The 25,391-nt window shown below is 42.9% G+C and overlaps 1 protein-coding gene across 4 annotated transcripts in view; it reads right to left on the bottom strand.

The window, feature by feature from the left end:
• The window catches only part of Tbc1d31 (TBC1 domain family member 31), a 54,013-nt gene extending 29,734 nt beyond the window's left edge, over positions 1–24,279 (bottom strand). The window contains exons 1-7 of one of the 4 annotated variants that reach the window (XM_048457095.3): positions 24,043–24,279; positions 19,687–19,833; positions 17,627–17,742; positions 14,278–14,456; positions 5,381–5,532; positions 2,379–2,538; positions 220–420 (exon numbers count right to left, since the gene is read on the bottom strand). In XM_048457095.3, coding sequence (XP_048313052.3) covers positions 220–420; positions 2,379–2,538; positions 5,381–5,532; positions 14,278–14,456; positions 17,627–17,742; positions 19,687–19,833; positions 24,043–24,119 — 1,032 coding nt within the window. In that variant the 5' untranslated portion in view covers positions 24,120–24,279. The remainder of the gene's footprint in view (positions 1–219; positions 421–2,378; positions 2,539–5,380; positions 5,533–14,277; positions 14,457–17,626; positions 17,743–19,686; positions 19,834–24,042) is intronic. The other 3 variants (XM_048457096.3, XM_048457094.3, XM_048457093.3) reach the window with 3 other exon arrangements.
• Between the last annotated feature and the right edge of the window lie 1,112 nt (positions 24,280–25,391).

The raw sequence follows: 25,391 nt of genomic DNA, 5'->3' as shown, positions 1-25,391 counted from the left end.
GGAAAAGAGATCACAGGGACACTGATGAGGTGTGCACCTAGCTGAGAAGGAGCCTGGTGAGAAATCAGAGCTGGAGATGCAGCTCTTCAGAGCCAGGGAGTATATCCAGAAAAACAGACGTGTCCTAAAGAAGTTAGGGAACAGCACAGAGGAAGTGCTTCCTCCTTGGAGATACAACGCTGAAGTGTAGAGAGCAGAGTCAGTTACTGGAGGACACACCTTGTTTATTTCTTGTGTTAAAGCCTGGACAGAATATATGTTCAGACTTCCATTTTCCATAATAGATGCTATGTACCGACCATGTGGGCTAATTACTGATGAGCTAATTCCTTCTTCAACGCTCCCAATTTCAAAGAGAAGTTTACAAGTCTGTATGTTGACAAATCTCATAATCCCATCTTGACTCAGCACACCGAGAACCTGAGTAGAAAGAAATGACGACACTGTAACATTTGAGAGCCCAATGTCTGAAAGTTCATATACACAAAGAGAGAGTAGCTATAAGTGTGTACATTTATATGTGTGTCATGCAAACATATTTTAAAAGTAATGTATTCATTTTATATAGTTTCTAAGAGGGCACTTCAATTCTAGTGAGCCATTATGCATTCTGAATCCACTAATGATGGCTCGCGTGGATGTGTCTGACTCTGACATGGTATGGAGTACACCCCTGGAAACCATGGAAGGCTTTGGTTCCCCCAGGCAGGCCACCTCCACTGAGACACAGGATCAGGTGCTGACCCTCACCTCCACACTGGCTTTCAGAGGGAGGAAAGAGGCACATGTGCTCTTGGTGAAGGCTCGCCACTCCCTGCCAATCTTCAGCCACTCTAACTGATATTTGGTGAATGGACTGAGATTATGGGTTATAGTAGTAGGAAGCTAGTCTTCAATGGGAAAATAATGTAAATTTAAGTCATATGATTTGGAAGCATTACATGGGTAAAGCCTCTTGGACCTGTGGCCTGGGAGCCATGGCTACAACTATAACCACACGACTCTTTGCCATTCCAGAGTCGTGTTGCTGCACGGTGATAACAGGAAAAGCTCTTCCACTGGCTCGCTGGTGGGGCACAGCGCTCCATGTGTGCAGCAGGTGCAGGCTGCTCTTGAGAGCAATTTGGAAAGACCCTGTCCTAATTACAGATAACTGAAATGACTTCAACTCTCGGGTTCTTATCCTACAAATATGACATGAGAAAATGACATTTGCAAAAATTTAGTTATCTAATGAGGCAACATTTATAACAAAAAGCACTAAGAATATAGTAAGTGCCCAATAACAGAGAAATTATTTAAACACATCTGATTTAAACACAGATAAAGAAGAATATGAAATATTATAAAGCCATGAAAGACATTTTGTACTAATATAGAATAATTCCCAAATTAAGAAAAAGGTATAATGTCTTAGTTTTCCGTCCTGCCCGGTTCCCACAGTTGTTAGGTTCCAAAGAATCACACAGAAGTCTATATTAGTTATAAACTGATTGGCCCATTAGCTTAGGCTTCTTATTAACTCTTATAACTTATATTAACCCATTATTCTTATCTACGTTAGCCACATGGCTCGGTACCTTTTTCAGTGAGGCAATCACATTTTCCTTCTTCTGTGGCTGGGACAGGACTGGGGAAGGAATGGGCTTCCTCCTTCCCAGAATTCTCCCATTCTCACTGACCCACCTCTACTTCCTGTCTGGTTGTCCCGCCTATACTTCCTACCTGGCTACTGGCCAAACAGCGTTTATTTAAAACATAATTGACAGAATATGGACAACTGTCCCGCACAGTAGGAGGCTGTGTGTGCAGAGAGTGCAGGTGAGGAGGGAATAACCGCACAAACAGGAGACAGGACGGGGCTTACCTCCAACACCTATTTGTAAGCTTTACAATTCGAACCATATGAATCAACGATGCAGAAATCTTAAGTAAAACAAGTAAGACACTCATGTGCTTACACATTACATGTGTGTGTAAAACTACATGAAACACATATGAATTTAACTTTAAATTCATGACTGTGACTGTCAATTTAAAGTTAAAGCAATTATTTATTAGTAATACTAAAGAACACAAGATTCTGAATTCTTTCTTCAACTCTGGACTCCTCACACACACACAAAAATTAGGTAAAATTTTAGAATTGTGTCAACCATGCTATAGGTGGCATAGGAGCTGATGAAGATGAAGCTGGGATGCAGCTGGGGTGGGGGCATTATGGGGAGCTGGAGGGAGGTAGTGTGGATGGACAAGGTTAGCATACTTTGTATAAATGTGGAAACTTTCAAAGAATAGGGATGATTAAAAAAGAGAAATACCTGAACAACAGATCCAACATGGGTCTGGAAGCGGAGCTGGCTCTTTCTGTTACTAACCTGATTGGAACCGGCATCAAAGCTGTCAGGAAGGAATTCCAGATGGCGAACAGCTCGGACCTTAGTAGGCATCTGGATGATTCTGAAGAGCTGTGTGGTCTCCAAACACCACAAATGCAGGTGGTTGGATTTGCCTCCAGCAGCCAAGATTCGGCCATCTCTACATTTAAAAATACAAATCCAGTAAGGAACCAAGAGTAGCTGAGCAGCGTGTGCAGCGTGTGCAGCAGTGTGCGGCGTGTGCAGCGTGTGCAGCAGTGTGCGGCATGTGCAGCAGTGTGCAGCGTGTGCGGCGTGTGCAGTAGTGTGCGGCGTGTGCAGCAGTGTGCGGCGTGTGCAGCAGTGTGCGGCGTGTGCAGCAGTGTGCGGCAGTGTGCGGCGTGTGCGGCAGTGTGCGGCGTGTGCGGCAGTGTGCGGCGTGTGCGGCGGCGTGAGCAGCGTGTGCGGCGTGCGGCGTGCGCAGCGGTGTGCGGCGTGTGCAGCGGTGTGCGGCGTGTGCCCGGTGTGCGGCATGTGCAGCGGTGTGTGGCGTGTGCAGCGGTGTGCGGCGTGTGCAGCGGTGTGCGGCGTGAGTGGCGTGTGCAGCGTGTGCAGCAGTGTGCAGCAGTGTGCGGCGTGTGCAGCGTGAGTGGCGTGTGCAGCAGTGTGCAGCAGTGTGCGGCGTGTGCAGCAGTGTGCGGCATGTGCAGCGTGTGCAGCGCGTGCAGCAATGTGCAGAGTGTGCGGCATGTGCAGCGTGTGCAGCAGTGCTTGTCTGCAGTCTGCTGTGAGGTCAACTGGTCACGCTGACCTCAGGCACCTCTGGACTCTGGGAACATGGCTATTTACACTCCTGAGGAAAGGAAGGCTACATGTGGCCTGTGGACCATACAGGATGGCTCAGGCTCACAGCTTCTTGATAGCAGCCCAAGCAGAGTTGGGTGGGCTCTGCTTGCTAGAGGCAAGCGCTCTCATTTAAGAGAGGCTTGATGACTCAGTTTTAGTTGCAAAACCCTGCAGCTCTTTTAAGAGGTCCTGCCACAAAACACTTAAATGATGTTGATGAAAAGCTGACTGCAAACTTTTTGGTGGTGGCACGGACCTTGAAATGCCATAGAGTTGTGGTAATAAACATGGCTCCAGCCAGTACCTCTGTCATGAGGCTAGACCCTCAGAAAAAAAGCTAAGGAATAGGCTGGATCCAGTTATCAAAGCCATGGCTTTAATCCTAGCCATATTGCTTAGCAAATTAAAGACTCATGTGGTCAGAAAAAGATAGATATATAATAAAGATAGATTCAAAGATAAAGAAAACCTCTAAATGGTTTACTGTGTGTTTATGTAGGCTTAGGGGGAAAAAAGGATAAAGTCCTTAAAAGGAAAAAGAAAAAAGAAAAAAGAAAAAAGAGAGTAGTTGGGTGTGGTGGCACACACCTTTAATTTCAACACTTGGGAGGCAGAGACAGGCTGATCTGTTAGTTCAAGGACAACCTGGTCTACAGAGTAAATTCCAGGACAGCCAAAGATACACAGAGAAATTCTGTCAAGAATTAAAAATAAAAATAAAAGAAATAGAGGTTAAAATAAAGCCATGTAAAGATGAAAAATACTCAGAGAGTCTGGATACTGAATGTTACTGTATTGTCTTTAAATTGTTTGATGGCTGAGGAAGGAGCAAAGCTGCTAAAAGACATTTGATTATAAATGCTGCTGGATTAATCCAACATATATATTTTGAAAATATCTTGACTTTAAAATATAAGTCAAAAGGTATGTTACTTTGGAGAAGAGGTTTTGCTTTTGTTTTTACAGGAAATGAGAGGCTGTGGATTCATTCTGGATTAGAAAAATCAGGTTTGATCAAGGAAGACCCTCTGAAAAATCTTCAATAGGAACGGATGGTGCAGATGTCTGAGTTCTATATCCAGAACAGATTCAAGATGCTGCCTGAGATGATCAAGCCTCACAGGATACTCCAGTCAGACTTGATCACAATTCTAAATTTTCTTTAGGTTCCCATAAGATTATCAGCACCCTCAATCAGCAGGAAGTAGCCTGGAAAAACTATGCCTACATTCCCAAAAAATGGATTATGCATATTTGTCTTTGCTTAGAATGTTGGTTACAAGTTGTTATGGACAATGGTCAGTAGAAAAGCTAAACAAAGGAGATTCGATTCAGAGTTCTTGTTTAAAAAAGGGGGGGAAGTGCTGTGGGACAATGGTCTGTACCCTGTCACTTGTGTTTTAAATAAATACTTATTGGCCAGTAGCCAGGTAGGAAGCAGAGGTGGGGCAATGAGAATTCTGGGAAGAAGAAACTCTGCAGTCATCACCCAGAGAGAGAGGAAATCAGACACAGAGCAAGTAAGATGTGACTGTCTCGCAGAACAAAAAAGGTACAAAAGCCATGTGGCTAACACAGACAAGAATTATGGGCTAATATAAGTTATAAGAGTTATAAGAAGCCTGAGATACTGGGCCATTCAGTTTATAATCATGTAGGCCTCTGTGTGATTTCTTTGGGACTTAATGACTGCGGGAACTGGGCAAAACAGAAACCTCGTCAACAGTATGGTTGTGTTCCCCAAAGGTAGAAGGACACACTGAAATGTTCACCAATGAAATGATTCATGTAAGCTTGGCTCCTAAACAAGACAACAGGGAAATGGGCAGAGACAGAAACAGGACCAGAGCTGGCTGACACCTGTCCAGTTGACGAGTCCACAAGGTTCTCCATTTTTATATATAATCAAAAGTTTGCACAATAGCCAGGAAGTAGTGACGCAAACCTTTATTCCTAGCACTTGGGAAGCAGAGGCAAGGCAGTGTGGTCTGTAGAGCTAATTCTAGGAAAACCAGGGCTACACAGGGAGATCCTGTCTTGAAAAGCCAAAGTTTGCATGATAAAGTAAAGCCAAAGGTCTGCAGATCACATCTAAAGCTGAAGGATTTTCCCCAAGATCCTAAACGGAAATTTAGAATTTTTAAACAGAAACTAAATTTCTTAAAAATGCCTATTACCTGGTCACGGCAAACACTTTGTATACGATGCTAGAGCCTTCAGGTGGAGCCGGTAATTGGTACTTGCAAAACAGAGTATCACATTCCCAAGCGAAGATGGAGTTGTCTTTAAAGCAGCTGAGGATTGTGTTACTGAATGGGAGAAAGAAAACCTAGAGACAGAGAAGGTCACCTTTCACCCTGGGTCCACACAGTTCTCTTAAATTTAAAACTATACACAGTTATTTTCTTCTTTTAAGTTGATCTCGTCTAACACTGAGAAAATACATCTTAATATATGATAGTATAATACCAGTATTTCATAAACTATAATAAATAAAAATAAATGGCAAACCCTTTCAACTAAAAAGTTGACTACAATGATGAAATACACAAAATTCTCAATAACAATTTAAAATATGTCAGCTTATATCTAATAATTAGATGCCTCTGATGAAAATTAGATACCTCTGAATCAAATATTTTACACTAATGAACATATTTATATACATATATAAAGTACACATGTACTATACAGTCATTCGCCTGTTGTTCAAACATGCAATGAAGATGAAAATCTACATTACCTAGCAGCATGTTGTAAAGCTGCAGCACAACTCCCTACTCAAATGTCTATGATGCCAGGCACTGATGGCGCACGCCTTAAATCCCAGCACTCAGGAGGCAGAAGCAGGCGGACCTCTGTGAGTTTGAAGCCAGCCTGGTCTACAAAAGCTAGTTCCAGGGCAAGCTTCAAAACCACAGAAACCCTGTCTCAAAAACAAACAAACAAACAAACAAACAAACAAACACCATCTATGATGATGTTGGTGTAAACAAACCTGCAACGCCAGTGGCATTCAGTGTATGCAATAATGTACAGGGCCTAACATGGTAATTGTAAGCATGACTGTTTCCAGTTCACACATCTACTCCACTTTAAGTCACCACTTCAGACAATCCTCCCACTTTTTCTGAGCATGCTGCTTCACACTGGCAGCAGCTCCAGACACCTTGTGCTCACATGCCTCATGGCTGCATCCAGAGTCACTGACCTGTGCCATCTGGATTGTGTAAGCATGTTCACACAACAAAACTGCTCAACAATGCCTCTCAGAACACCCACACCGTTCAGGGATTCCGACCCTATATTCATACGAACACTATTAAAAACATTAACCACGCTAATACTGCATGTTGGTGGAAGCCTAGAAAGGCTCCATCATGGTCTCTCTAGACAAGAGAGTCCCACATGCCTCATAGGCCTTAATAGCATCCCTCCTGAACCAGTGAACTACTCTATAAGAGTAAGTCCTCTGGGAATCACTAGAAACGTAAGGATAAATGTAAATATTATGTGTTCCCGTAAAATCAAAGTGTATATACAACCACATTTAACTAGACATGTCACTTATTTAATGGAGAACTGAGGGTGAAAGCAGAGCTGAAAATGTTTTTTATTTGTCTGTTTTTTCAAGACAGGGTTTCTCTGTGTAACAGTCTAGGCTGGCCTTGAATTTATATAACCGCCTGCCTCTGCTGGGATTAAAGGTGTGAGACACCGCCACACAGTGGAAATGGTATCTTTTATTCTATTTCTCCCTTTTCTGTTACATAAGCTTTAACCAATGTCTCTTTTTGAATATAAAGGTTTGCTAGGGCCAGGGGTGTGTGGTTGTGGCTCAACAGTAGAGTGATTGTCTAGCATGCCACAGGCACCTGAATTCCATCCCTGGCACCCCAAAACAAAACCCAAAATACTGAAATTGATCACTGACAGCCTCAATATAACCCTCTGGACTTATCTGCATAAAACACACACACACACACACACACACACACACACACACAAATACATATATATGCACTACACATAAACATGTATATAAGGAATATGAAACATAAAAGTCAAGGTCATTGTTGATAAGACACATGAAAGCCTAACCAAAGTACCTAAGATGCCGACAGAGCCCAATCGGAAGGGCCCTGTTCCTCACTTGTGCTGGGCGCACACTGCCACAGGCCATCCCTGGACCTTCTGATACAGACTTACTATGTGAGAAGATTTATAGCATGGACTGAGAGCAAGAACTGGCAATGCATATATTATAATCCATAATGAACACATTAAGACACTTTCAAAACTGGTGTCAAAAAGTGACTTCGGAAAATTCTTATTTTAATTAGCAGTCATTTTTTTGTAGAAAAGTAATAAAGTTTATTCCTACTGGGAGAAGCAAAGGCTTAAAAGTTAATGAGCATCAACTTCTATTTTAGGTGAATAGCTATGATAAGATTATTGCCTGCATGATTATTCATTACCAGATTTGTGATTTTAATTGCTAGATTTTAATGATTATAAAATTGTTCCTAATGAAACATGTCATTATTATTTAGATAATGTCATCTCCTGACAACATTAAGTACTTAGAAAAAAACTTCAAAAAAATTAACAAAATGCATGGGAGGGGGGACAATTGAGCTCGGGGGGGTGAGACTTGCTTCCTTGTGGAGTATGAAAACTCTAAGCTTTCTGTATTTGTCATTTTCTATTGCCATGACAAGATACTGTTGGCTAAGTATTTAGCTCACCGTTCTGGAGGGCGGAGAGCACAGTCCTGCTCCTGCTGGGATCTGGTGGGTCTCTGGCTACACCATCAGGCAGCATGACAGCGGCAGGCCTGCAGAGGGAGCGACCATGCAGATATGCAGGAAGCCAGAGGGTCCAGCAGCACGGTTTCCTTGCTTTCTCTCTAACTTCATCATCACCTTTTCTTTCTGCCTTTCCTCTTTCTCTCAGAGTTCTCAAGAATATTTAATCCAATTCACCTTCCTAACACTGCGGCCCTCTAATATAGTTTCTCATATTGTGGCGACCCCCAACCATAAAATTATTTTTATTGCTACTTCATAGCCGTAACTTTCCTACTTCTATGAACTATAATGTTCATACCTTGCAGGCAGGATATCTAATACGCAAACCCTATGAAGGTGTCATTCAACTCCCCAAGGGGTTGCAACCCACAGGTTGAGATCCACCACTCTAAGGGTAGACCATCTTAAAGGTTCTGCTAGGCACCAACATGGCCGTCTCTGGGACACATCCTAGCATGCACACCTTTGGGAGGCAAGTACACTCAATCCAGCATTTTCTGGTCAGTCTGGGGAGGTGTATGAATGCTTACTAAAAATTGAGAGATTCTGGCCTTCTCTGGGGTAGGACTTTCCTTCCATGTGCAATACTCTGTGTTTGATCCCTAGCACTGGGAAACTAAAAGACAGAACCAGAGCCAGAGATGGTGACACATTCTCATAACCCCAGCAAGCAGAGGCTGAGGAAGGATGGCAAGTTAAGAACACCTAGGCTAAAGAGTGAGACCTCAATTCAACACCAACAATCCAGGACAGTCATAGTAGCAAAGGGGAAGCCAGGTGTAATACTTTACAGAAATATTTTAAGCAGTGTTCACTGTATACAGACTGACGTACAAGAACCTTTGTTATGAAACATTTCTGATAGACATCATAAAGAATTTTCCCATATATATATATATATATATATATATATATATATATATATATCAAACAAAGATAATCACGAATCCAAGGACATATTCCCAAATCCTAACTGAAGAACTGACTGTAACAGCGTCACAAGAACCAAGAGTTACTAGTTTGAAGAGGTATAACTAGTTTACCTCCTGTAATTGAAACGGAACCTTTATTTACACTGATACACAAAACTCTCAAAGAAACTTCGGGTCTTTTACTACGAAGTTAATTTCATAATGGCACTTTTCTTCTAAAACCGTGTCCATTATGTTTCCTGTGACGGGCTCACATTAAACCACAGCACAGCACTAGGGGCCGCTCTGCGGTAAGTCAGGCTTGGATTCACATCAGAACCACTCGCTCTACAGCCCATGTGACGCTGGGCGAGTTACTTAACGATTCTGATTATTGGAAAGCAGTATGCCTTTAAGAATTATTATTAAAAAAACAGCTATATGAAAAATAGCTATTAAGTCAGTTCTGGTGGAGCATGCTTGTATAGCCTCAGCGCTCGGAAGCCTAGGGTAAGAAGGTAAAGAGTTTGAGGCCAGCTGGACCCCACTTCAACTCTACACCAGCCTCGGCTGCATAGTCAGATTCTGCCATAGAAAGAAAAGGGGGAGGGAACGAGTTAGCTGTAAGCTAGGTATTCAACAACTGGTCTCTATTACTACCCCGTTTTCGTTTTTGTTTAAGATGAGGTTCTCACTAAATTCCCTGGGCTGGCTTTGAATTCAAAATTCTTCAGAGGATTGGCTCTAAGGGTAAAGGCACTTGCCACCAAGCCTTCATTTAACTAATGACCTGTGTTCAATTCCCAGAACTCACACGGCAGAAGAAAAAAATGACTCCTGAAAATTGTCGTCTGAGTTCACATGTACGTCATGGCATGCTTGTGCATATGCATGCACACACAATCAACACTTAGATGCAAAATCTATTTAAAAAATATTGCATTACACTTAAAAAGTCATCTTGTCCTAGCCTCTGGAGCAGCTGAGACTAGGGTGTGCACCACGGTGTCTGGCTGACTTTTAACTGCTGCTGTACACTACATACAAATGCAGTGGAAAGAGGGCTGGAGCAGCAGCCCTTCAAAGGCACCACGAGAGATGGGAGGCGTGGCTCCTAGCCGAGCACTGGCCTGACACGTGGCTGGAGCAGCAGCCTTCAAAGGCACGAGAGATGGGAGGTGTGGCTCCTAGCAGAGCACTGGCCTGACACGTGGCCCTAGGCTCACTTCCCACCTCACCCCACCCCCAGGAAAGAACAACAAAGAACACTGGAATCGGAGGTCTACAGTCACTTATCTGGACTTATCTTAGGAGCAGAGATGTTTCAGATTAGCATTATTACCAACTGAGAAGGTGCTGTGATATGATACATACATGTATCATACTACAACAGGATGTGGTCTGGCCAGCAGCTCATCCTCAGATTCATCCGCGCTCCAGGCTATGCCAGTTCAGTTCAGATTAGGTTGCCAGGTAACCAAGGTCAGATCGCATTTTGACATAAACTGAGTTAAACACCTCTGAGCTTTAAAATTATTAGGACTAAGAATTGTGCATCTACAGCTCAAAACAAAAATACTATTATTATCTAGATTTTAAAGGACACATCGAGAGAGACGCTCAGGGTGCAGCCCAGTTGGTAGAGTGCTTGCCTACCTGGCACTGAATAAACGGCCTGGTGACATGCCTGTAATCCCAGCACACTGGTCTTCATTAGCTACACAGTGAGCTCACGGCCAGCCTAGACTATGTTAACTTGCCCCAAATACATACAAACGTATGTACATGAATACACACACACACACACACACACACACACACACACACACACCAATTTTACTAAGCACTGTGTAAAGCCCTCCATAGATGATCACCTTAAACACTCAAGTCAGCTCTGAGGTAGGCACAGCTACTTTTATGATCTTACACTGGGTGAAAGACCTTGTGGGGAAGATGACCAGGAATCTACTCAAGCCTTTAGACTAACTTCCTGCTTCTAAGAAATGAGGAGGACAGGAATCAAGTTAAACAGTGATGAGGGTGGGACCAGTGCAGGCTGTGAGGCCTCTCCCGAGGTGAGTGATCTTTGAAAACACTGGCATCACAGAAAATCAGAACGGGACGCTGGTTTAGAGTAAAAGCGCCATTATGGCATTAACTTCATAGTGAAAGCACCATCAGTGTAAATAAAGGCTCCATTTAAATTATAAATCAAAACTTGGAATAAAAATATCCTGTCAGTAAAAATTTGATCACAATTAAAGCTTTCTTTGGAAGACTGGGTTACATTTAACTTCCATTTCCAACACTGTACATCAGGAAGCAGAAACTATTTGGACATCTCCAAATTTTGCATAGCCCAGGAGGGAAGACCTTATTTATTTAGTCAATCTGTTTTTTAATGGCTGGCCTGCAATCAGTTGGCCTTGAACTTGTGGCAATCCTCTGGCTCTGGAGTGCTGAGATTACAGGCATAGGCTGCATACCTGGCTAGTTTATATTTTTGAATGTTTCATTTTAAAGGGCTATATAACTTTGCTTTTGTAAAATTATATTTATTTTCGTGCATGTGTTTGTGTGTGCACATATGTGATAGCACACATATGGTGGTGAGAGGACATATTGCGGAAGTCAGTTCTCTTTTTCCATCCTGTGGGTCCCAGGGATCAAATTCAGGTCATTAAGCTTGGTGGTAAGTGGTGTGGGAGAATTATCTGTATTCTGTCAATCATGTATTTTAATAAAACGCTGATTGACCAGGCAGGAAGTATAGGCGGGAAAACCAGACAGGAAGTAGAGATGATGCAATGAGAACAGGAGAATTCTGGGAAGCAGGGAGGTTCCTCCCAGTTCTGCCCAGACCACCGGAGAGGAAAGATGTAGCTGCCACACTGAGAAAGGTACTGAGCCGTGTGGCTAACGTAGAGTAGAATTATGGGTTACCGTAAGATGTAAGAATTAGTTAATAAGAAGACTGACCTAATGGGCCAATCAGCTTTATAACTTAGAGAGATCTCTATGTGATTGATTTTCTCTGGGACTTGTGGCTGTGGGGTACCGGGCAGGTACAGTTACCCCAACAAGCCGGACCCATCATGTTACAGGTAAGAGCGTTTCTTGCTGAGCCATCTTGTTTGCCCAACTATCTCTCTTGGAAAGAAAGAGTTTGCTGGTAACTTAGAGACTACGGTGCTCTATTATCTTACTATATATTCCATGCATCACAGCACACACATACATACACTGTCTCTCTCTTTCTCCTTCTCTAATTGGATTCTCACACTTACTAAAATCCGGAGCTAAGAGCAGAGGCTACTGTCCTGCTGCACATCATCTCCACTGAGGGCTCCACTCCCACTCCTCTTTATGCTCTGGGATTTAAAATTCAATTTAAGTGCTAAAGCAATTAAAGAGGGGAAGACCTACTAAGACCTCCTGTCCCTAATGAACACGCTGCCTACAACTTCTATCTTCTTTTTAATTATTAAAAGCACACTAAAGAACTCTGGGATTTCCATGGAGACCGCATGATAAATTTTTGGCTGACATGCACTATTAGCTGCTCATGTTGATAACAAAGAGAATAAAGGCAGCATCACATTACAACATAGCCTAAATAAAGCAATTAATCTACAGGAGACACAGATACTACTAAAAAACAATACTGAGCTAATCAGAGAAAAATATTAAACATGGAAAACAAAATAAATGAATTTTTTAAAGGAGGTATATTTATACATGAGACACTAGTTAGTGAATAAAAGGAATAAAATACATAAAACAGGCCTTATATAAGTCAATACCAAATAGTTCAGTTTATATGAGTTTTATAACAGATAAACCAAACCGCAATAAGAAGATATCGGAACTATCCATGAACGGATATGACGACTGAGTAGTGAGGGCAGGAGACAATGCTCCCTGCAAAGTAGCCTACTACATGTTTATATAATTATGAACTGAGAAAATAACATAAAGAAGTGTAATAAAATAAAAAGAATTCAACACATGTGGTTGTTGGCTATATCCATATGGACTTTCAAGTTAGTGTTTGTGTATGCAATACTCAATACTGGCTTGTTCTCAGCATGCCATCCTCCTCTATCCAACCCTCAGTTCATGGGCTACCATTCACTCTGGGGATTAATACGCTAATTACTTGATAGACCTTGATGGCTGACTGCCCTGCTTTATTTTGGTTTTCCCTCTGGATGCTTAATAGAATGTAAGTTATATTTTTTTGGTCACCTTACTCTTTAAAAAATTTGGGTCCACTATGCAGAGATTTTATTCTCATGTTATTTTTTTCCTATAAATTTAAGAAGCAAGTGGCCATTGCTACCAGCAAAAATCATAAGACAGCTAAGACTTACTGTTTGGTTAAGACTAGCTAATTCTGAACCCAAATATTAGTGGAAATCACCTAGATTAATTAAATGAACACAGTGTTGCAAGGACAGCTTTGGTCATTCCCATTGTATGGGCTTCCATCATGTAAGATTTAATTAGATATAGACTCAATTTAATACGTTTGACATGTATAAAGAGAGAGAGAGACGGGGGAGGGGAGACACCTTTCATCCCAGCACTCGGGTGGCAGAGGCAGGAGGATCTCTGTGAGTTTGAGACCAGCAGTCTGATCTACAGAGCGAGTTCCAGGACCAGCTCCATAGTTACTGGAAAATCCTGTCTCGAAAAACAAAACCAAAAACAGAATCCTCAATAAAAAGCACATTTCATCTTCTTTGTGGGAAGAGAAAAAAAGAAAAAAAAGGGTATGATGAAAATTCCTCACGCAACAGTAAGGATCACCCCACAGGTCACACGCATTCGCATCTGACACCCTCACCAAAAGTGTGTAGACATTTCATATGTAAACGTGTAGGCTTAAGTACTTAAGTACAATGATGTTCACATTTAAATTTAAATTTACTTTAAAACACATAAATAACAATCAATGACCAGATGATCAATCATACACTAACATGTAACAAACTATGCAGTGGAGTGACATGTGAATGAAGGACTCTAGACGACAGGTACCCATTTCACTATGAGATTTTATAAATCTGCTGCATGTTTAGAGCTGTTCATAGCAAACTGGAAAAGGGTTAAACTAAAACATCTTAAAATCTCCCACTTACAACCGTGGAAGTTTCACGGCTATAATAATTCAAAAGAAAAATTTCAGTGCTCTAATCATAACCGTAAGCAATAGCTACACCCAACTCTTCTGCCTGGGCTGTGCGGTGAGAACACAGCCGCTGAAGAGACAGCGAATCATTACTTTCAGTCCCCTCTGAATCCCGTGACCGATAACCGGTGGGAGGAGCACAAGCCACCATCGCTGACCTTCTGTATCCCCACAGACTGGCGGATGTTCAGCTTTCTTTTCCTCTGGAAAGTGTCCAAGTCCCAGAGCTGAGCAGTGTCTGAGGAAGTAGTGATGGCGTATCTCCCGGATGCGTGCACAGAGATGGAACTAACTGACGATTCATGCCCTCTCATCCAGCTAACCAGCTCCTTGGTGACTGTGGGGACAGTGAAATTGTTACACGGAAAGCGTCAGTCATAGATTAGTAAAACACTGTACATAAACACCATGCAAGGACTGATTCAGCTAATGGACCGGGGACATAAAGGCATGTCCTTTAACACATGTAAAGTTGGCAGCCTGCGGCTAACATTTACCACAGGAGTGTTAGCAGCGTACAGTCATGGAGATCTCGTGAGCCCTACTGAGGGGCACTAGAGTTTGAGTCCCGTGGCGTGGTAACAGCTCTATGTTGCAGTTTACAAATAGTTTGAGGCACAAAGAACACACTTAGATTAAAAAAAATTGATTTAAATAATTAATTTTGCCAGGCACAGAGACACACACCTGTCACCTGGGAGCACTTGGAAGAATTGAGTCGGGGGATGACTGTAAGCCTGAAGTCAGCTTGGAAAACATGGTGACTATGAGGCCATTTCTGACCATACAGAGAGATCCTATTTCAAAAGAAATAAGTGAATCAAGCCACACAGATAATAAAAATTAAAATGAATTTAGGCCACACGTGTTGTGGCCCATAATCTCAGCACATGGCAGGCTAAAGCAGAAGAGCTCTGAGCTTGAAGCCTGGGCTATACAGTGACTTCCAGGTCAGTGGGGGCTGTACAGCAAAACTCCAGCACTATAAACAAATAAACAAACAAATAAACAAACAAATAAACAAGTGTTTTGGCTTTGAGGTAGTCGTGTGTGTGTGTGTGTGTGTGTGTGTGTGTGTGTGTGTGTGTGAACAAAGAAAACAGTCTGGTAGAGAAAATTGCAAAACTACTCATGATAATTACCACTGAGTAACTAAATGTGAATTTTATTTTATTCTCACACTTGTTTGAATGTTTCTAAATCATCAATATCATATTACTTTTGTGACCCCAAATTCTACCTCCCAGAAAAATGGAAGTAAGGAGAGAAAGAAAGTGAGATATAAATCTTGGAAACAAAGTAGGTCAGAACTGAAGACAGAGCAGCGAGCTCCTGAGGGAAACAGCAGCCGGCTGTCTGCGGTTGTTCTCCCTCCTTCCTGTGGGCCCGCAGTGAAATGAAGAAGGGGACAACCACACTGGGAGCCTCCCATAAGTTCCACTTAAGCCACTGCTTCCTGTTCAGTATCGCCCCTCCCCTTTTATATGAAGTGCAATTCTTTTCTCCTCACAGTAGAAAACTAGAAGCCTGTCAACTGCGCTGCAGTTCTTTGTCTCTAGGGTGGAGCCCGAGAGATACATCCTTTCCGGATAGCCTGTCTCGTGTTGTCATTGCTCAGGTCTTCTTTAGGCAGCCATATAGCTGAGGTATCATGGGTGTAGTAGCTTCCCTGTCATTTCTAGGAGACTTGCTCTCACAGCAGACTTCCTTGTCAATCTCTAGGTTTTTTTGTTTGTTTGTTTGGTTTTTAGAGACAGGGTCCTGTTCCCTGGCCGGCCTGGAACAGATCTGCCTGCCTCTGCCTCCCGAATGCTGGGATTTTTAAAATATGGATTATGGGAACTGAACTCAGGTGCCCATGCCTCAAAACCGGAACTTCGCCACCTGAGCCATCTCTCCAGCTTCAACCCAAGTTCTACATGCTACTGAGAGTGGGACGGCAGGCGGGGGCTTGACGACCTCGGAGACCAGAGTCTTGTTATCGTGGTGTAGGAGGCACAAGAGTCATCATCTGTTAATGAATTCTGTGAGGAAGCAGGATTTGCCACAAACAGAAAGAAAAGGTGACTAGGAAGTTGGGAACTGGAGACAGCATCTAAGGAACTTAATGGGGTGTCAGGTTCAATGAGAGAAACAAGGCTATAAAAAGATGGAGATAAGACAGAAGAAAATGGTGGCATCCAAAGAAGCTAACTGTAAGCATATAACTTTTTAAACAATTTTTGTCCCAGCAGTGTTGACTGGATTTCTAGCCACTACTAAAAATGATAATTATTTCTGCTTATTGCAGGTGGAATGCACTATAAACATTCCAAGTTCCAATTCTGGCTGCCTTACTTTATAAACCTGGAACACTGGTCAAGTTATCTTGCTGCCTCAGGTTCCTCATCTGCAAAATGGTGATAACGATATCCACCTCAGTGAGTTATTAGAATGAAAATAAAGGAGAACATATAAATTCAGAAAATAGTCCTTAGAAAAGAATAAATACAATAAAATGTTCACTGTCACTATTATTAAGTCATATATATATTATATACCATCAGTTATTTAGTTATTTAGTAACAAAAAAATACAATTAAAATTGTTTTCTTTTCACTTACAATTGAAGAATAAAGGGTTTAGTCTACAATCCTCCAGAATGTCAACTTAAAAAATGTAAGTAATGTGGTATGAAATTTATGGGATTTTTATTTGTTTGTTTGTTCATGGTTTTTGGGGATAACTATATAGTAAGAAACTTGGCCTCAAAAGAGAGGTCTCATTTTTGTCCATATTCATGGAAAGTAATCTTTGAACTCTTGGGGTTTCCCACATGATAGAAATATCTTCATTACTCAGTCGTCCTTCAGTTACAAATAAATGGCTTCCATTAAGGGCTCAGAGTTGGGGCTGGTCTCACCACAAAGACCAGCAACATTAGCAGACTGAGCATTAGGAAGGTGGGGGAACTGGAAAAAGAATTCATCCACATAGGCAATGCTTCCACCCTGGCAATAATGGGGTGAGAGGCGTCACCGTCAGACTGCCCTCACACTCACACATGCGCAATAATTCAGTCAATTCAGTCTGTGTGACGGAACCTCAGCGAAAGTTCTTGACAACAAAGCTCGAGTGAACCCCTTGCCTCAGCAAGAACTGGCCACGTCAAGGCATGCAGATGCTGGGACTCATCACTGAAGACGACAGAGGCATCCTTTTAGAAGCCTCCCAGGCACTACCCTATGCATCTCTCCTACTGGCTGGCTCTAATGTATATGATATAGAAGACTGCAGTCAGTCACATGTACAATGCTTTCCTAAGTTCCCCTGAGTTTTCTATGTTACTAGAAACCCTGACTCTGGGAGCAGCTAACCTGAAGCAGGAATGGCCCATGGACCCCAGACTGTGGCTATCTGAAGTGAGAGTGTTCTTGATCAGACTGCTCCTGAGACTACACAGACAGGTAAGGGCCTCACAGTCTGTTAGCCTATATTTTATTCTGCTTCAAAAGACAAACTTCTTACCTGTATCAAAACATTTAATAGAATAGTCAGCTAACGCCACAAGGAACTCAGACTTCCTGCGAAGATCAAAGGCCAGAGCTGTGCAAGCCTGCGCTGTTCGCTGAACAAGAGCAAACCTATTGAGAAACAGCTGCATTAGTGTCAGAAATTCCTCCAGTGATCATAAACTGCACAATGGCAGAGTCCTTGGGGCAGAAAATGAGACCCAGAAAATGGTGGGCCAAAAATAGGTAGGAAGGTTTAAGAGACCCACTGTGAACGATGAAAGCACTCCCATCATGTGAAAACGCCAGGGCCTGGACTGCCTCTCAGAATCATGCTAGGGAGACTGGACTCTACTGCCACAATTGGGAAGCCATTGTTAAGCCTCTGTCAATTCAGCATAGCAGAATTACAATCGGCCAAGTCTTTGGGAAGATGTTTATAGAAGCAATGGCAATCAACAGACAGAGGTACTGAGAAGAAAGGTTACTGTAGAGTTACGAGCTACATCAGCCAGAGACACAGGCACACAGTGGAAGGGACACAGAGGAGGCTACGTCAAGCCAAAAGAGACCTGGGAAGCAATAACCATGGGGGAAGAGAAGGAATCAGTGTAAAAGAAAGACAAGAATAGGAATCCTAAGAGTTTGTTGTGATCAAATGAAATAATACATAGTGAGTTCTTACAAGAGCTTGGCACACAATTAGAATTTCATTTATAAAATATTAAGCTTCTGAGCATAGGGAAAAGGGCACAAGCCTGAGGATAGGGAATCTTAAATGTTATCTTAAAGACGCTGAATATAAGGGCCCTGTACAACATTTAGAGCCATGCTGTCAAAAAAAAAAAAAAAAACATGTACATGGGCCATATGTGTAATGTAAAATTTTCTAGGAGCTATGTCACAGTAAAGAAAAAGATACAATTAATTTTAATATCCAAAACCTGAATAATCAAATTTTCTTTTTTACACTAAGTCTTCAAACTCAAATGTGTATGCCAGCATTACACTCCGAATCTTTCTAGTCACTTCTTGAAGGTTCAAGAGCTGTTAGTAGCTAGTGGTTATCAGAAAGCAAAGCACTGAGTAATTTCTAGAAGTAAAATCGGAGTTTATAGCATGTACATGATATCTGGTCATGTAAGCACTCAAGGCTCTGCTGGGGATGAGATTATTAAAAAGAGCACTTGGGATACAGAAGGACAATCCCAGGGCAGGTGCCTGAGCAACACAAAGTACAGGGCAGACATTGGCTGAGGCCAGAAGACAGGGATGAAAGGATCAGGCAGGTGGGTAAAACAGAAGAGCTGTAAGTTGAAGCCTGGGGGCGGGGGGAGGGAAGTATTTAGTCTTTATATACAAGAAGCTGAAGAGACCACTGTGCTGGACAACAAGAAGACGGTTGCCAGTGATTCCCTTCCCACCTTCCTGGATTCTTAGAGACCGAGCCTACTTAGTCGCTTCTGCACTAAATGGAAGAGCAAGGAGGACGGTGGCAATTTTTTGTGGTTCTTAGATCTATACACTACAACAAAACTGTTCAAGGGAAATCAAGTTTCTAAATTGCCCAACGAAGTACCAGAACGTAACAATAAATTAGCAGCAATGAAAAATTTAAATAAAAGAAAAAAGCAAGTAGAGCTGGCAAGATACCTCAGTGGTAAAGGGGCCAATTTCAATCCCTGGGACCTGCGCGCGGGAAGGCGAGCATCAACCTGCGCTAGTCATCCTTGACCTGTGCGTGCAAGCTGCGGCACGACGTGCATGCACACACACAGACACACACCAAATAAATAAAATGCAATATAATTTCTCTTTAATGAAAGGAAAAAGCAAGCAGTCGGGATGGTGGCTGCCAGCCATGGGGAGGTGAGGCAGGACTGCAGCAAGTCAAGGCCAATCGGGACATAATGAGACTTTGTAAAATCTTTATTCCTTGTTTCCTCCATCCTCCATCAGGGCTTACAGTAGCTTCCCAAGAATTCAGCAGTGCTCTGTAAATCAGTGGTAGGTAACTAGTCAACAGTCTGTAACTTCCTAAATGGAAAGGTCCACACCCAAAGCATCTGGGCTTACCTGTTTCCATGCACGTCAAAAGTATAGATGTTTCCTTGGTGATCCCCAGCAATAAAGGAATCGCCTGAGCCATCAAAAGCCACATTCAAAAACCGCAGAACTTTCGGATGGTATTCAGAAGTGCTGTGAATGATGTTCACTATAATTCTGTCGAAACACGTCAATCTAAATGTTACATTCTCCATCACATACCAGCTTTTACACATAGGGTTCTACTGAGGGCTTCCTGTGATTCTCCCTTCTCTTCCCTAGAGTCCGTCATTTAACGACTTCTAAACAGTTCAGAAAGCCACTTATTATGAGAGAAGCTAGCATTCATTTATTCATTAATTATTCTAAAACTTACTGTCAGAACTGAAGAAACGAGACACTAGGAATAACTGACAGACAAGGTTACTGTCATCCCGTCATTTACAGATACATACTAACAGTATGTGTTATGGTGAACAGGCAGCAGGGTCTAAGAGTTTGTCTCTGTAATATAAAATGCTCCAAAATGAGCTAAATGTGCATGAGCTGTATCTCTGCCTCTAAGAGACTACACAATACCCTAGCGGGTATGTGCTGTGAGGATGACCTGCTCCTCACTGCATTCCAGCACCTGACTTCACCACGCAACACACTCTCACCATGCCTGTGGAGTGCTTTGAGTTGCTTCTTCATAACCCCCATGAATCACACTTCTCAAATGGTAAGAAATGGAGTTTACTCTTCAATATTATTGCATAGAAACACATAGCATGCATTAAAGTTATGTGAAAATTCAAACATCTTAACCATGAGCTTTAAATTGCCCATACATAAATTCAAGCACAAACATACAATTAAAATAAAAGTGCAAAAGAAAAGGTGTACACATGGGAAGAAGATACACACATATAAACACTGCTAGGTGTGTGCAGAGAACAGGGACATAGGTCACTTTCTCCTACTCTACTGTTCTATTTGGTATAGTTGTTAATAGTCATACACTACTTTCATGGGCAAACTTTGTGAAGGATGTATAGCAATATTTGTTTAAATTTACTATTTTTTGAGGACTCTTGTGCCATAAAGTTGCTAAAAAACTGTTTATAAAACTTACAGCACTGGGCCAGAGTTGATGGCTTGGCAGGCAGAGCCACCAAGCCTGGTGACCTGAGTCTGACCCCCAGGCCCACATGACAGAGGGAGAAATGACATCCACAAGGTGCCCTCCGACCTCCACACACACACCAAATATGTAAGAAAAAAAGCTTGCAGCACAAAATGATTCTTCAATACATACACACACACACACACACACACACACACACACACACACACACACACATATATATATATATGGTTGCACAGTGGTGCACACCTATAATCCCAGGACTCGGGGTGGAAGCAGGAGGCCTTGAACTCACCTTGAGCCACACAGGGAGATCTTATCTCTAGAACAAAGCTTGCCACTCATTCTTGTCTTGAACCAGTACAATCCCTTCCTGTTTAAAACAGTACGTGTGTGTGTGTGTGTGTGTGTGTGTGTGTGCCCATGAGCATGCGTGAGTGTGCACATGCCTGGCATGTAGAGGTCACAGGACAACTTGTAAGAATCAGTTCTTGCCTTTAAGCTCAAGAGGTCAAACTTGGTGGCCAACTCCCTCACCTTCTGTGCCCTCTGGCCAGCACTACCTTCTTTATTTCAACAATAGTATTTATCATGAAGATTTTATCGTTGGAATCTCTTAGAAACTGTTTTACTTAGCTGGGCATTGGTGGTGCATGCCTTTAATCCTAGCACTTGGGAGGCAGAGGCAGGTGGATCTTTGTGAGTTCGAGGCCAGCCTGGTCTACAGAGCAAGAGCCAGGAAAAGCTCCAAAGCTACACGGAGAAATCCTGTCTTGAAAAACAAAGCAAAAACCAAAAATTGTTTCATGTGTATGGGTCTTTTGACTGAATGTATGTCTGAGCACCCTGCTCAGGCATGGTGCCTGCAGATGCCAGAAGAGGGTGCTAGATTCTCCTGGGACTGGAGTTACAGATGGTTGTGAGCTACCAAGTGGGAACTTGGAATTAAACCTGGATCCTCCATAAGAGCAGCCAATGCACTTAAGCCCTGAGCCATCTCTTCAGCCTCTTGTAGAGTTTTAATACAAATTAAATCTCATTAAAAAAAATGGTGGGAGGTGAGAATCTCCCCAAGGCTGTCCTCTGACTGCCACACGTATACTGTGGCATGCAATAAAACAGGCAAATAAATGTAATGAAACAAACAAATGAAACCAGTACCAAGAACCAACCAAACAACAGGGGCAAAATAACAGTAGAGCAAATGCAACTAGGTCACCAAGGGCAGTGCTCAGGCTAACACAGTGTGACTAGGGTTGATTTCCTGCTCTGAGGATACGGCTGGCAAACCTGGAACTACTTCACAAATCTTCTGACTCATCTTTGTCTCTCTCAACCCACAGCAATACTTTTTTTTTTTATTTGACAAATGTAATTATTGCCAACGTGCAGGGTATGTGCACCATGCAGCACACGTGGAGGCTGAGGACAACTCTGCAGAGTTGTGTGCACGCCTGCTAGTTTTACTTGTCCATCTGACACAAGCGGAGGTCATCTGAGAGCAAAGCCTCGGCTGAGGAAGGGTTTGATTAGACTGGTCTGTGGCATGTCTGCAGGGGACTGACTTGATTGGGTGGCACCATTCCGTGGGCAGGGAGTCCTCAGCTGTATTTCAAATAAGCTACCTGAGCCTAACCCAGAGGGCCGGTCAGCAAGCTGTGCTCCTTCGTAGCTTCTGTTTCATGTTCCCGCCCTGACTTCATTCAGTGATGACCTGTGACCTGGAAACGTAAGCCAAATGAAATGAACCCTTTCCTATCCTAAGCTGCTTTTGGTCAGTGTGTTTTAACACAGCAGCAGGCAGGAAGCTGGAATATGTGAACTCTGGGGATTAAATTTAGGCAGCCAGATGTGTGCAGCAAGCACCTTTACCTACCTAACCATCTCCCTGACCCAGCAATGGGTTTAAACCTTCCTAATGTTGTGACCCTTTAAAACAGTGGGGACCCCCAACCATAAAATTATTTTCATTGCTACTTCATAACTAAATTTGCTACTGTTATGAATCATAATGTAAATATCTACTGTGTTTTCCAATGATCTTAGGTGACCCTCGTGAGAGGTCCATTTGACCCACAGGTTGAGAACCACTAATTTAAATGAATAAAAGAAAGCTGTGTTTTCATAGAAGCACATTAATAAATAGCCTGTTTTTTTGTTTTTCAATCTTACATACCTACCTAGATATGTAACAGCAAGATTATATCTAGATTGTAACAGCAAGAAATGGTAGGTTGGCTACAATTCTCAGACGTTTTAGAGAAGCCAGAGGTAGAGTGTGCCACTAAACAAACTTCACATTTGGAAATGAGAACGCTGAAGAATCTCCACTATTGACCAGATTTTTTTTATTCAATAGGTTGGTGGGTCAATCGCATTGATAAAGAAAGGGTGGACAACCACCAGAAACCAAAGTGGCCAGGTGGTTAAGTAAGTGGCTAACCCAACACTTTTAACTGCGTTTTCAGCCTACAAAGACACATGTTTTGATTTCTGGGGGAGCAACTAAAAGATAAACAGAAAAGTCTCTGGAGTAACAAACCTCGAGACTTGAACCCAAAGTGATATCACGAAGTCCGTGCAAGCCAAGGGAGTCAGAAACACTAAGACATGCACCAAGGGAAACCAAACAAATGTATCACTGGGGCAAAGACTCCCTCTGACGTCACACAAGAGGCCGAGTCTCAAACCCAGCGGACAGCTCTAAACAGAATTAAAACAAGCGCAGGCGCTGTAGAAGGCCCCCGCATAGTTGACAGCCCCCGCGATACACACCCCTCTGTGTAAACTGCAGAACTTAGGTTTGTTCCAGCACCGTCCTACAGTGCTCAGCCCACACTAGGCTCTCAACATTACAGATGTGTGCAATGACTGGAGGATGGCGAGTTTCGGCTTTCGGAGCGATAGGTGTGCATTGCCTTCTTTGCTCCCATCACCTCCTGGAGTCTCTTCCCGGATGAAACGGTCATTAATAAACCAAAGCAGGCGGAGTCTGGCACTTAGCAGAACTGTAAACTCTTTTTGCATAAATCGAAGAGCCTCCTCCTTCCTCCCGCTCCCTGGGACCCAGGACCAGAACCTGGGACGCATCTGCAACCTAAATGGCTTCCGGAGCTACTTGCTCCTCCTGAGGTCCCAACCCAGGGATGCAGCGCTGGGCCAGAGTCAGAACCCCGGGGCCGGCACTCCACCGCCACGCTTCCCCTCTCAGCCTCCCGCAGACCCGCCCCCTCGCGGGTTCCCACAGCCCGCGGCCTCACCCGTCGTGAGTGGCCGGCGAAGGCTTGCGGTGCCATATCTTGCCGCTCTCCTTGTTGCCCAGGTCAGTGCTCTGCATGTCGAAACCCCACTCGGGACCACTGCTGGCCGGGTGGGTAACCGTCCCGAGAGCTTCCCGGCAGGCTCCGCGCGCCCAACCCGGGAAATTCGAGCGGTCGCCGCGAGGTCTCCACCCCCCGAAGACAGTACCAATCCCACGGCGGACGCCCTTTCTAGTTACAGCCAATCAGAATGCACATCGTCCACATCCGCCCCGGTGGTCCCTCCACTCAGGATAATGGGATCGACCAACGACTTCTTCCCTAGACTCCACCCCTTTTCTGAGGCGTCTTCCAAACCTGAGACCCAAAGGCTTCTGGGAGTCGTAGTTTTCTGAAGACAAAACTAGTAACCTGCTCTCTAGGCTCAAATAGATAACGGAAGTGTTTTTCTCCTGAGAACGCCCGCCTCCTGCATTCCGTTCTAAATTGCATTTAGAGAATAAGGGGTTTAGGGAAACAACTAATGCAGAAGCAAAAGGACAAGTATGTTGAGAATTTACAGAGTTCCTTTCCTAGAACTTCTAGGCTCTGCAGAACCTCCTAGCTAAATATTCTGTTCTTTTGGCCATAGCCATCGTGATTTAATTGTATAAATTTACAAGAAACGCCCATATTATGGTTTACAGTCTACCAGTTACAATCTAGAAAAGCAAAGCTGTCAAGAACCAGATACATCGACATCAGAAATCTTTTTTTTCTTGCAAAATTCACTAAGTGTTTATCTAGTGCTTACTATGTGTAACTCTCCTGCGTGCTTAGCATACTAACTTAATTTGCAGAGAAAAACTTAATTTAAATAACACTTCAGTGCTGTATGAAGTTGAGAATTTGTTTCAGCTCAAATTGTCCCACATTTGGTGTATAAAACAACGGAAATATATTCTCTCAGCATTCAGTGTCAAGAATCTGTCAACAAAGATTTTCTTCGTTGTCTGGGATACCCACCTTCTGCTTGTTGTAAATCTCTCTGTACTTTTCTCATATGTGAAAATAAATTGAAAAATCATAATAAAATAAAAATTAAATGAGGTTTTTCAAAATAGAGTAAAAACATCTGTAAGGAAACAGATCTTGGGCTGCCCTCACTGAGCCTACTGCCTGGGAAGATGATCTTTGGCTGTAGTCATAGCTTTGGGCTACAGTGTCTGATGAGCCTATTGCTCTTGAGACTTAAGGTGTCTTTCCAGAAACCATCAGGCTTTGCTCAAGAGATATTAGGTGTATGTATATATCTCCTTCTTATTGCTGATAGGTTACACAGCACCTGCCACATAGCTCCTGCCCTTCCT

The sequence above is a fragment of the Myodes glareolus genome, chromosome 19 (assembly GCF_982192425.1).
Source record: "Myodes glareolus chromosome 19, mMyoGla1.1, whole genome shotgun sequence".
NCBI lineage: Eukaryota > Metazoa > Chordata > Mammalia > Rodentia > Cricetidae > Myodes > Myodes glareolus.
This window is presented reverse-complemented; position numbering and strand designations above follow the sequence as displayed.